At 39.7% G+C, this 12,368-nt stretch overlaps 1 protein-coding gene across 7 annotated transcripts in view; it reads right to left on the bottom strand.

Moving 5' to 3' along the window:
• GRID2 (glutamate ionotropic receptor delta type subunit 2) overlaps positions 1-12,368 on the bottom strand; it is an 830,074-nt gene that overhangs the window by 297,652 nt on the left and 520,054 nt on the right. For all 7 annotated transcript variants that reach the window (XR_014223025.1, XR_014223026.1, XM_082236355.1 and 4 more), the window contains exons 5-6: positions 11,605-11,658; positions 3,838-4,011 (exon numbers count right to left, since the gene is read on the bottom strand). Coding sequence is in view for 5 of the 7 variants with exons in the window: in XM_082236355.1 (XP_082092481.1) it covers positions 3,838-4,011; positions 11,605-11,658 (228 nt within the window). In the remaining 2 variants the exon portion in view is untranslated. The remainder of the gene's footprint in view (positions 1-3,837; positions 4,012-11,604; positions 11,659-12,368) is intronic.

Genomic DNA, 12,368 nt, shown 5'->3' with positions numbered 1-12,368 from the left:
AGCACTTGCCCAGATTTGGGAAGGAGGAAGGAGGGCTCTAGAACCCCATCAGAGTGCTTATACCTCCTTCCCAAAACCAGAAGATGCTCTCCTCAGCTGCACATCCAGTGTAACAACACCACTTGCACTGCCCTAAATCCACCTCTGGTGGAGAGACTTCCATTGCTGCTATAACCCACATAGGATGTGCATGCCTCACCTCAGGGTCTGTCTGGTTAGTGTGCTGCAGGAAAGCAATAAGTTCTACCTCATGGCCTTGCTGGTTCCTAAAACTGACTGGACGATCAGAGTAAAATTGTTTTGTTGAAATGTTTACACTGTGTAATCACCTTTAACATGTCTGGTCTGAAAGTATCAGTTCACGGCAGTTTTCTCCATACTGGTGCTCCCCCAGATGTTGCTCTGCAACTCCCATCATTGCTGATCATTGCACACAGTGTCTAGGATTTATTTGTTGTATTTATTCAGTGTAAATACCACTTGATTGTAGTAAAACATTTAAGTGACTGACAGGAGTTATAGTCCAACAGTATCTGGAGGGCAGCAGGTTGGGGAAGGCTGATCTAGAAGAACATGGGAAGGACATTTACCAGAAATACCTGCTATCTTGTCAGAGTCCCTTACCTCAAAAGGCAGGGGATTTGAATTATAGAATGGGAATCAATGGTTAGCTCATTTGAAAAGAGAATTAAGAGTCTCAAGTGAGATTTACAAGGTTTCTAGTATGTTTCACCTTTAATTGCTGATTGTTAGCTGTGTTTGGTGTGGTATGGAATTGTGAGTCTGAAGAGAACACCTCTCCCTAAATTTTATTAAAGTTGAAATCAAGGCTAGCCAGAAGGTCCAGACTTCATAAAAGGTTAGCAATACATAGATCACAGATTAAGAATTGAACATTTATGTACAGTGGAACCTCAGGTTACGTACTGTCCTCCTTATGAGTGCTTCACCCAGAAGTAGATGTTCCTGGTTGCGAATTTTGCCCTGGGGTGCGAGCAGAAGTCGTGTGGTGGCAGCAGCGGGAGGCCCCATTAGTGAAAGCACGCCTCAGGCTAAGAACGGTTTCGGGTTAAGAACGGACCTCCAGAATGCATTAAGTTCTTAACCCAAGGTACCACCATACTCAGTTTTGCACAGATACCTACCCTGAAGAGGCCATTTGGAAATGGTGAGCTTCAAAGCTTTCAAAATAAATGCTGTGATAAGCTTTGCATGATTCAGAGGAAGAAGCTTGTATATGCCAGCATTTTTAAGAAAAATGATAGGAAGATTTCCCCCCTCCTGCAATTCTTGTATAGGGATAAAAGGGGCCTAGTGTAACCCATTAAATTAGAGGACACAACTACACACTTCACACTGTGTTCTTACAGCTATGCTGGTGCCAACATTCTCAAATCTTGATTACATGGAGCTCCTGACTCCTACTGACTGAAAGTGCAGCTAATGACCAATCAAAAGCCACCAAAGAAATATTCTCTGTAACAAATGTCAACAGGGGTGTAGAGCAGTTGGGCAAAGAAATGTGATGGGGTTGTGTCAAATATGAACTGAACACTGATGAAATGAAAGCTAGCCCTGCAGATCTGGCAAAGAGGATAATAAAAAACAGGATTAAAGAGATTAACATGCAGGCAGACATGGATTAGTTTCCTAATACATATTTTTCTTCATGGCATAGTCATAAAAAAATCTAACCAAATTTTTGAGACATTTAACTGATTTAATATCCTCTGCTGTTCAGGAGGCTCTTCCAATCCCTTTGATTTCAAGCAATGAAACTGGTGAAAAATATGCATGGGAAATATGCTAAAATGCTTGTCAGGAATATGCTGTGAATTTGTGGCCTTCAGTCACAAGTTCTTATGCATTACATACTGTATTGTTGGTTATATTCAGGTCCCAGGGACAGACTTAGCTTGTACCTATTGGTAGAACTTTCCATCTTAAATGTTTTTTATCCTATCTGTTATGTGATTAAACAAGAATCCCCCCCCTCACAAGTCAGAAATGTTGTTTTAAGGACTTAAGCTGTGGATTTAAGGCTGTGTGGAGATAAACTTTCGAACCACAGCATGTTTTAAGAAGAGCGTGGAATGTACAAGAGCTCTGGAATGACGCAGTTAAAATTGCCGTCACCATATTGGGAAGTTCTGTTGGAGGTCTTGAGTCTGAGAGGAGAAATAGAGCTGTGGGTAAAACTCCTCAGTGGGACTTAAGAACGACAGTTCTGTAATTAATGATGGAAAGAGCGCTGTTATCTATGATGGTGATGATATATGGAAACCATCTCGTTTTGAGGATTGGAAGAACGGAAAAATTCACACAGGTTTATTATTGGTGCTTATCGGCTTAAGGAGACTATCAGAAGAGATCATAAAGAAAAAAGAGAAAATATATGAACAAGATGTGATGTGGAAACAGCAAGATAAGACTGGATAGAATTATGAACTTTGTTTGGACTGATTTGGACATTAACGCAGTAGCAAGAAGAGGATCAGAATCCCCCTTCGGATCTTGAAATGTGGGTCCCCTCAACAAAATTTAAAATTCGGTTTTGTAATTCGGAATTTATGTGATGTGATTTGATTTGATTGGCCGGTTAATAAAATTATTTATTTATTTTTTTTAAAAAAAGATTTTTATCCTATCTGTTTTCTGATTCTGGGTGAAATGATGTACCCAATGCAAGGGTAGTCATATGACACTCTCTAGAAGTTGTGGGCTACAATTCCTATCAGTCGCAGCTGGCATGGTCAATGACAGGTTGATGGGAGTTGTAGTCTATAACTTCTAGAGGTGACCTAACATACAAGGCTGTCATATATGTGTGTCTGAAATCCCAAAAAAATAAGGCAAATGATTGACAGGTGGTGGCCCCAGCCTCCTGTCAAAGTTGGCCTGTAAAGCTATATCCTGTTCCCTACCCTAATATATAGCAAAAATAGGTGTCATAACCTGAGGATCACCTGACTCAACATCATTCAATTTTATTTTCCTGCTTAAATTATTATATTATTTATTTTAGATATTTATGTTCTGGTTTTTAAAAGCAATAACTTATGGTCTGATAACCACGAGAAGAGAGCATTAAAACAGTTGCAAGACAAAATATAAGCAGCATTAAGAACAGAGCAACAACTAAAAAATACCATTTTTAAAAACAATGGCATAAGTGACTGTTGGGGGGGAGAGAATCAGTTGATTCAGACTTGATCATTATTGATTAGATTTTTTTTTTAAAAAAAACCCTCTGTGATTGCCTGTGGTCATGATCAAGTATATATTCATTCATTCAATGACAGCTATAGAACATTCCCTCATCTGCAAGCAGAGACGCTGAGAAAATTCAAATGGAAAAGCCCAACATTAGAACTATGCTTAAAAAGTCTGGCTTGAGGTAAGATCTTTGTAATCAATGAGGAGATAAGCAGTTCCTTTAAAAAGTGGTGATCTTCAGAAACAGAATGTGTAGGTCTATTTGTATCATGGACCACAAATGTGCGCTCTCTCTCTCTCTCTCTCTCTCTCTCTCTCTCTCTCTCTGTGTGTGTGTGTCCTATAAAGCCTAAAAGAATAAAAACCTAAAATGTCACAATTCAAAAAACCTCTAGGGGCTTGGGGGCACATTTGGAAATATGAGAAATAATATCAAACTCACAGAAGAAATACTGTTGATGCTCAGAGCTTCCTCTAAAAAAAATGCACAAACCCTCAATCACTAATATGTAGACAAACACCACCAGCAAAGGGAAAAAGCCAACACCCTTTTTTTTTTAAAAAAAAATGGGATGGTCAAAAGAGCTTGCTGGGCACCAAACTTATAAGATTTGAGAGTACCTCCATATTTTGGGAGAAAGGGTCTTTAGGATCACACAGTGATGAAGATATTCGGTGGTTCCCACGAAAGCAACGCTGGCTGATGTTATGTGGCACAGGAAAGCTCTGACGAATAATCGTTAACCTCCCGATGGACTTCCTCACCAGTTCTTGCACATCTGCATCATTTATCTCCTGCAAGATAGGGCACAGAAAATACATCCAAAATGTAAGGCATCGCAACTTTATAAAGTGTATCTGTGTGTGTAATTTTACTTTATTTCTTACATTTAAATACTACCTTATTCTCCAAGGAGCTCAAGGTGGCATGCATGGTTCTCTCACTCCTCATTTTACCATCACAAAAAACTGTGTGAAGTAGGCTGGCTTGAGAGATAGTGACGAGCCTTAAGGAACCAACTGAGCTTCATGGTTGAGTGGGGGTGTGTGAAGCCTGGTCTCCCAAGTCTTAGTCTGAAACCCTAATCATTACACCACACTGAAAATAAGGATTGTAATAATCCATGCTTTTTTCCCCTGGGGGTACGCATTTTGTGAATCTTTGTACTTTTGTCCATTTACTGTATTTATTTTCCCTGATTTGAACTATAAAATGGTGATTTTCTTGAGTCAAAATGAGATTACCCCTAAACATTTTTTAAGGGGGGGAAAGCACTGGTAATAATTAATATTGTTGTTGTTACTGTTGTAGCGCTTGTTCATTATTTATTAGTTCTTCATATAACTGCCCCAGCATTGAGTTCATGGTACATTCTGAAAAGCTACATAAAGTTAAGTGATGCTATACGTTATACATATGACTACGCTTAAAATTTCCAGAACAACTAGGTCAGGTGCACTGCTATTTCTATTTTATTTCTTTAATGGTTCAACAAATAAAATGCAGAGAGCCATGAATTTTAAACATCAATCTTCTTGACTACACTAAACCTATTATATTCTTCTTCATAGCCTGTCATAGATTTTTGAAGCCATCTGTTATTTATGTTCTTTATGAAATATAGATTTTTCTGCAAACAAAATAACACCTGGCATCAGCTGTGTCCAGTGTAATATCCTGCATTTCTGGTCGATTAATCCTTAATGTACCATAGATAATGGCTTCTCTCAGCTTACGAAGCCATCTTATCATGTAGTCTGTATCATTTCACTAGTTACGAGAGAGAAGAAAAGTTGCTATCTGCTGGAAAATGCAAACAATTCTTTAAAAACTTGCAATACAATTAGAGATAGAAGTTTTAAAGAACCTTAATAACACCATTGGTTTAAAAGACTTTTTAAAAAAATTCAACTGGAGGGAAGTTGGTTAAGCTCACTGCAAATCAATCATTATTGTGCTGTTTTGTTACACATCTCAGGATGATCCAGAAATGCTCACACACTAAGCAGTACGCACCTGAGTAGCTCTGCATGTGAAGGTGCAGAAAAGAGACACAGAGATAAATGGCAGGTAGCCTTTGGCACCTGTGTTAAGAAGCAGATAACCATTTCGCTATGAGTGCAGAAGCAAATATCCCATGAGTGCTGAGATCAGAGGTGGAAGCCTTCCTGCTTCGTCTGCATCATCCTAGTTTGCACATGTTCAAAACCTTGTGCATGCAGATAAGCAGTGGATCCATTCTCCTTCTTCTTTACATTGTATTCCTTCCTTTCCACTCCTCCAACCCTCCCCCAGTTCTGCAGATCAAAGCTATCGAGTGCGCATATATGGAATAAAGTGATCATGCAAGCCAACTGATCCCACACCGTTAAGGGATTTCTATAGTAACAGTAACACCTTGAACTTGGCCTGGTAGCAAATAGGCAACCAGTGCCAGTCTCTAAGCAGAAGTGTTACATGCTGATGGAGTCTCACACCTGTCAGCATTCTGCACTAACAACAGCTTCTAGATCAAGTGCATGTATCATATACTTGAAACACAAGGGAGCCCCACATACAGCACATTACACTAATTCCAATCCAGAAGTTACAATTCCAAGAACTACTGTGGCCAAGCTTTCCCAGTCCAGAAATGGTCATGTCTGGGACAGCTGTCCTGCATGCACAAAAGCCCCATGATATACAGTACAATATGATTGAACTAGGATGCTTGCCTTTGCAGTAACTGAGAAGCTGTCATTCTGCAAAACTTCATATTCACATGACTATGCTCCACTGCCAAGTTCTATTTTCTATGAATTTCTAACTTTTAGCTGTGCAAACATTTATCATGTCTCTCCCCAAAAGCACAGAGCATTGTTTCTTCTGTATTCAGCACTTTTGTGCATTTTAATTAGAATTCACAGTTTTTTATTTTCTTCCTTTTCTTTCTGGCAGTTGCTGGCCCTAAGACACATCGTACATTTTACGAACTATCTTGAGACTAAAATTCAGTGAAAAGAAGGCTTAAGGTGGTATTGGCAATATATGCATTGCCACTGTAGTGAGGCATTATAAGCCCAGCACAGAATAGATTCACAACTGTGCCGTTGTAGAGTATAAATTATGTTGAATGGTTTTTGTTTTATTTACACCTTTAATGAATTTTAAAGCAACCTTTTCTGATTTGTCCATGGTTTTCTTTAAGGATTCGTGAGAAGTGAAGAAACAATTGTTACTATATACAAGAAAATAAGCCAATAAATCTCTTAGGTTGCTTTCTACATACACAACTGCCCTAAGACAAGAGATCCACTGAAAATACTACTAATTTTCCCAAACATTTTTTTCAGTTCTGAAAAAATGTCACTTGGGGTGGGCCACTACTTATGAAAAGGTTCTACTGAGTTGCTCGCTCTCAGTTATGTCATTGTTTAATCAAATATGATTGGTTCTGTGACCTCATTCTGCTCACTGTGTGATTGTGATTGGGTGGGATCACTTCTGAGCTTTGATCCAGAGAGATGTAAGAAGAACAAGTTGGGTTTTGGTGGAGATGATTGACAATCAGGACTGAGAAAACATCTTAAGAATATAAGAAGAGCCCTGATGGATTAAACCAAAGGTTTAATCAGTCCAGCATTCTGTTCTCATGGTTGACAACTCATGGTTCAGATCCCATTACTGTACATGTGAAACCAGTGGGGTTTATTCCAGTATATGCATTATTCTACACATTATTTGGCTGGACAACTGCATTGCAAAATTCAGAGAAATGCAAGTTTTGAAGAGTGGTTTGTGTTTCAGTTTGGGTTTTGTTGTGGAAAGTGAGTTAGTAAGTATACCTTTAGATGTGAATTTCTCCTCCAGCCTTAGAGTTAAGATACATTTGTATGCAGATCTGGCCCCAGTGCTGATATTTGACCCCTGACAGCTTTTCACTTGGGTAATGTAGCTTTCAGGTGAAAATGATTCCACATCCCTGTGATCGATGATTAATCTTTCCCAGTCCTGGAGGTCTACTCACAAGTACCATCAAACTGTCTTGGGGCAACTAATCTTTGGAGAAAGGGAACACTGAAGAGGTGGAACTAAATCATTTCTCCATATTTCTGTTACTCAAGAGCTTGTCTAAAACTTAAAATACTATTAATAATAAAAACACATTTTGAGATCCAGTAAGCAGGGCAAAAAAACCTATTCTCTATTCCATTGATCTGGATTAGAAAGTGAAAGATTGCTTGCTAAGAAACAGAGCAATTGCATACACAAAGACTTTAATACAAAAGAAACATTTTAAAAGAAATAAATAAAAAATCACTGCTGCACCTTATTTTCCAGTATACTGCAGTTCTGAGCACTGAATCACTGCATTACTTAAAATAGCAGGTCAAGTAAAGATTTTCCACATATTCTCACATCTCAAAGTGAGCAAACAAAAGCACTGAAGTTCATAGTATATAGAACAAGAGTGGGCAATGTGTGGTATCAAATGTTTTTTTTTTGTGGTTTAAAAGCTCTCATTAAAATTGCTGCTTCAGAGTTTCTAACTAGACCTGATAAATCACCAAATGTGTGGGAATCTTAGTTTTACTTTAAAAAAAGAGTCTCTTGCGATGTGAAATGTGTGATGGGCAAGATTCAGCCCCAAGGGTCCCTACTGTGCTCTGTGAAGTTTTATTGAAACTCTACAAGTCTTATATTTCTGGCCTGTGCACCTTGCAGAGATAAAACTGAATAGGTGATGTTTGAAAACAAATTTTACACAGGAACCCCAAGGTTGGTGGTTGGAAACAGGAAGGAGACAGAGGAAAGAACGAAGGGAGCAGCTTTCTACTGAGTCAGACCATTGGTCCGTCTAACTCAGAATGGTCTACACTCAGTGGCAGTGACTTCCAGAGTTTCAGACAGGGGTCTCTCCCAGACCTACCTGGAGATTTCTGGGATTGAACCTGGAACCTTCTGCATACAGAGCAGATGCTCCACCCCTGAGTTACAGCCCTTTTGCACAAAGGACCCGAAGTTAATCTGGGCAGAGTGAGAAGTAAGGCCATATTTTCTGGGTTCCCTGCTTTAAAATTTCCCTCTTATTTGGGAACAGATAAACTGATTTGGTTGCTTGATTTTTTGAATCCATGCCAACCACAGGAGATTTTTGATGCTTTGGCCATTGGAGGCTAGATGGGAAAATATACTGGCAGATAGAGGCATCACTGACAACATAAAAAATTGGACCTGGTGGCCTGCACCTCAGCTGGTCAAGAAACCAGTGCTGTGAGCTGTTCCTGTTTGTTAGACCTGAGTGTTGCCTCCTCTCCCACACTTAATCCCTCCTTCCTTCTTTAAAAAAAGGCTTCCCACAGCCCTGCCCAACAAGAATCTTACTCATTGTTAATACTCAGCTCTAGAAGATATATGATTAGAATGAGTGTGTCTATGTGTCAGAGATCAGTGCTTCAAAGAGAACATGCTCCTTATTATTTATTAAATTTATATACCACCATTCATTTGAATATCACAGTATAAATCCACAACATACAGAAAACAGCAACAACATAACTCCCCCAGCCCTATAGGTACATTCAGGTCCCTCCAATCTGGAAAACGCATCCAGTGATTGAGTTTTCCATCCTTAGGCTAACCTCATCTAAGTTATGTGCCCATTATGACAATTCAGAGCTTCAGAGCGTGTTGAGCTCTGCTTCCGGGCTTTACTGTTATACACCAAGTTATGTTTGCCTTGGTGGCATTATTGGGAATCCAATGGAAGCAGTATTTCAGATTCTACTGTAGAAGAGGCTGCCTAGGGGAGACTTTTCAAAAGCCTAAGATTAGACTTCATTATTTAGCACAATTCTTAGCTATTCCCCGCTGCCTGAAATTCTTACAGATCTTATCACTTTGCAGTGCATTTCCCCATGAAATTCAGTGAGTTTCTTTCCCAGATCTTCAGTATAAAAATGTAAAGGGATGGGTTCTTTTAGGCTGTTGTCTGGCACCTACATGACTTTCCTTTAAATTACCTTTTAACTTGCTGGCGTGTTTCTAATTTGCAGTTTAAGGTTTTTATTTAAAAAAATGTATATTTGCCTTGTAGATTTTTAAACTTATCATTTCAGATAAAATATAGCATAGAAATGTTTTAAATAAATGGGAAAAATATGCAGGAGAACGAACAACAACAGCCCGATGAATTTGCACAAATTGCATTACAGCTGAAAAATTGTCCAACTGCAGGATTTGAAATCTGCAGTTGTAGAAACCAGTTTCTAGATTTTGCACTCCTGATTCTCATAGGCAGCTTAAAATCATGATCTCATCATAAAGAAGGGGGCTGCTTTAAAGCTCAGATTTCCTGCTGAAATATAAATTAAGAACGAAACAAGCAGATAGACCCTGATTAAGATAATTTATTGTAGTGTGATGCAATTAAGACAATCTAATAATTAAACATCAAAGCAGATGTCTGCGGCAATCAAAAACAGATCAAGGAATATGCACATGATTTCTCTAAACAATACATGATGTGGAAGATACAGGTAGAGTAGGTGCTATTCACTTTACACTGGGGACCAATTGCCGCCTCACTTAATTAAAATCATGTAACGTGGACATAATAAATTACTCATTAAAAAACAACAAGTGAATGCTCCACCATACTAGAACAACCTAACTGAATAGGATTTTCTATATTATAGTCTATGCCAGTGACGAAATGATTTTTAAAGGAAATTTGAGTGGTTTCTGTGCATTCTAAGTGGATTTTAAAATACATAAATAAATATGTGGAAAGCAACTGCACTGCACACTATGGCATTTGCAAACAAGTACATAGTGAGCCAGTTCGGATGTGCTGCTAAGCCAAGGGTGGCTGATCTGCAGACCATGGAGTGTGTACAGCTCCCCAAAAGCTTTTATGTGGCCCCTAAAGACTCCTCCAAAAGATACCTTTTTATCTGGCTATTTTAATTGGGTGGGTAGGTTGCCCTGCTGCAATACTGCAAGTCTTGGGTTGGTAGCCTCTTCTTAACTTTGCTCATTTATGAGCTGTTTTTTAAAAGAACTCACCCAAAATTGCTTTAGTTTTACTTCTACATTGACAGCGCTTTGACCACTGTTGGCTTCCTCCACTGTTGCTGGCTCTAACAGCTGCAAATGTTTCAGCTGAGGAAGTCATACAGAGCAGTTAAAGGCATTTCAGCTCTCAGAACCAGCAGCTGAGTAGAAAGAGTCAGAGGCAGCAGTCCTTCCTCACCCCATTGCAGCGCTGGAGGCGCTGGAGTGTGGAGGCGTGGGAAGCACTGATTTATTTATTTTTTACTCTTCCAAGGATCCTTCTGAGGAAAGTCAATGAGCAGCATTTCTCCTCTCTCCACTCCTGTGCTGGAGTGAAGAGGAGAGAAATGCTGCTCCATACGGCAGCAGCCTCTTACGGTGGACCAAACAGCTTCCAGATGTGGCTTGCCAGTGGTTTCTGAATTCAGATGCAATGGCAAACTGTGGCAGGTGAACCAGCTTCAAATCATGTCTTGTTATCCTGGTTTGACATTCCCTCTCAAGTCAAAGTTTGTGAGTTGACATAGATTCAGACTGAAAAACAAAACACTGGTTTGACTTCATAAACCGTGATTTGGTGTGACACCTGAATGCAACCATTGTCTCCCCAAATGAAGAGAGGGAGATACTCATTGGCCTGGGTTAGTTTTGGAGGTGGAGGCCTACTCACTTTCTCCTTGTTTGGGCAAAGGTGTCTGCTTGTATGATGCGACTGATAGGAGCCAGTCCCATGCTAGATCATTTGTGAGCCAGGCATGCACATCAAAACATGCACATAGAAATACAACTCTTTTGGGCACTAGGAATACAACTCTGGCTTACCAAGGCCAGGGAAAGTTGGCCTGCATGCTCAAAATAATTCTCCCTCCTTGACTAGATGTAGGCTTTTATCTAAGTTCCACTGGAATTTATGGGAATTCATTAGGTATATCTTTCTCCAGCTTGCACTGAGCCACTTAACGTAATTAAGGATAGTTGAGGAGAACAAGCAAACACCACTGAAAAGATTCATTAGACAAAGGGAAGATTGCCTTTGGTTTTTGGATGGTTTGTTGTTTGTTGTTTTTTATTTTAAAACATCCCCCAAAATAGGAACTGCAGCTAAAAGAAGTAGGGGTGGGGAGAGAAACTAAACATACTCAGCAGGGAGGTGCTTTTCATTTATGTTATTCAGCTCCACAGTCTTTTCAATTCTATTTCTGCCTTACTTTTTTTTTATAAAAAACAACCACCACAATTCCCACCCACCAGCACGCCTGAACTCTGCTCCTGTTACATTGCTCCTTGTTGGCAATGTCAAGGCCAGATCTCAGTATGGATAAAAACAGGATTCACGTTCAGCTGACAGTTACCTCATTTATAATGATCCAGTGACAGTCAAAAGCAACCAAATTGGCTTCCACGACCTGAAATAGAAAACAAACCAGCCATCAGTCATCTTTTCTACATGAAAGCCAATGACTATTAAATAGATGCTTCCCACAAATGACCGAGCCGGGGCAGGAGGGGGAGGGGAGCGGTAAATAAATAATGATAAAGGCATCGGGTCTGAAAAGACCTTTACTATTCAGCTGAGAGGGAGGGAGGGAGAGATCATTTGAGCAAAATGTTGCCAAAGCATTTTGGTTGTTTTCAGGCATTGCTAATCAAATGTGGGATTATAGGGCATTTCCAGCTCCACGGAGAACAATGGGCCCCTTTGCATTCAAAATCTTTCTTTCCTTAAACGGCCAAATGGTTAAAGCTTTAATACTGGATGGCAAGCAGGAAAACAGCAAGAGTTTCATGCTTCAGACAGTCTCCTCTGGCTGTTTAAACCAGGCTTCCCCTAATCTGGTGATCCTCCGATGTTTTGGACTGCAACTCCCATCAGCCCCAGCTAGCATAGCTTTTTAAGCACCACTGTGGGAGCGCACTCACTCGCCGTACTTTGTTCATTCTCCCTTAGATCAAGCATGAGGAAATCTGGTTCTGTGTATTTCGCTCCACTGTTATCCCAAGGGGCCCACTGACAAAAGGTAGGGGCTAAAATAATACTTTAAAAAAAATAAAATAAATAAATAAGGAAGGAAGGAAGGTACTTTGCCAAGGGCACCTTCAAACCTGGCCCTAGCTT

This window comes from Podarcis vaucheri (assembly GCF_965113315.1).
Source record: "Podarcis vaucheri genome assembly, chromosome: 9".
NCBI lineage: Eukaryota > Metazoa > Chordata > Lepidosauria > Squamata > Lacertidae > Podarcis > Podarcis vaucheri.
The sequence above is the reverse complement of the archived record's forward strand: the minus strand, read 5'-3'. Positions and strand labels throughout refer to the sequence as shown.